Source organism: Fukomys damarensis, unplaced genomic scaffold (assembly GCF_012274545.1).
Source record: "Fukomys damarensis isolate Sample0158 unplaced genomic scaffold, DMR_v1.0_HiC HiC_scaffold_2, whole genome shotgun sequence".
NCBI lineage: Eukaryota > Metazoa > Chordata > Mammalia > Rodentia > Bathyergidae > Fukomys > Fukomys damarensis.
The window spans coordinates 24,103,616-24,104,449 of NW_022900914.1; the positions used below are offsets into that span (position 1 = coordinate 24,103,616).

At 67.7% G+C, this 834-nt stretch overlaps 1 protein-coding gene across 1 annotated transcript in view; it reads left to right on the top strand.

Annotated features, from left to right (window-relative positions):
- LOC104856466 overlaps positions 1-553 on the top strand; it is a 72,080-nt gene extending 71,527 nt beyond the window's left edge. The window contains 1 exon segment of the mRNA XM_010615896.1: positions 17-553. Within this exon segment, the coding sequence (XP_010614198.1) occupies positions 17-553 (537 nt within the window).
- Positions 554-834: the final 281 nt, after the last annotated feature.

The following is an 834-nucleotide window of genomic DNA, read 5'->3' on the forward strand; positions in this document are numbered from 1 at the left end:
TCCGCTGCTCCGGGAGCCGCCAGGGCCAGAACCCGGAGCGAAGGGAACGCCCCGGGCCGGGAGTGGCTCGCGGCCTGGCGTCAACTCAGGCGGCGACCTGGGCCACTTCCAAGGGGTCCGGGCTCCGAGCTCCGCCACTTTCGTGAGTGACAAGGAGGGCACCCTTGGAAACCGGCGGCGGGATGGGCACTGGGGAAGAGTTGCCTGGACCCGAAGACACGGATCGGAGGGCGGCCGAGCGGCCTGGGATTACCAGCCGAGTGGGGCGGCCCTGGGCGAGGGGAACGAAGATGGGTGTGAACGTAGGGGGAACCTGCTCCTGCTCAACCCAATGCGGCGAGTGCGCCAGTCTCCTTCCTTCTGTCTCCGCTTCCCTCCAGACCTTCAGCCTTGGGCCAGAGGGTGGCGGATCCAAGGCGATCGCCTGCCCGAGCGCACTGTGCGGCGCGCAGTGTCCAAGCCGCGCTCCAGGCCGGGCGGGGAAGGTGCGAGTCTACGTGGAGTCTGTCACCAGGGTGACTCGCGGTCACCCGGCCGGCCTTCCCTGCAGTAGATGGCGAGGACAGCCAGGCCAGCCGGGTTCGCGACTTCAACGAGGCCTGACGGTCGGCGAGGGTGGCCCTCTCCATCTTTAGAGAAGCGGGGAGGACGAAGGGGTTCACACCATTCCCGTGCTGCCCTTAAACTCGGGCTCCCCCCTGCCCTTCACTGTCACTTGGTGCGCACCTAGTCCTCGGCGACCTAAGAGCCGTTGAGCACACTGGCTTGGGCAGACTGAGGTGAGGGGCGAAGAGGCCGCCCTCCTCGGTGTCCCCGCCTGGCCTGTCACATCTG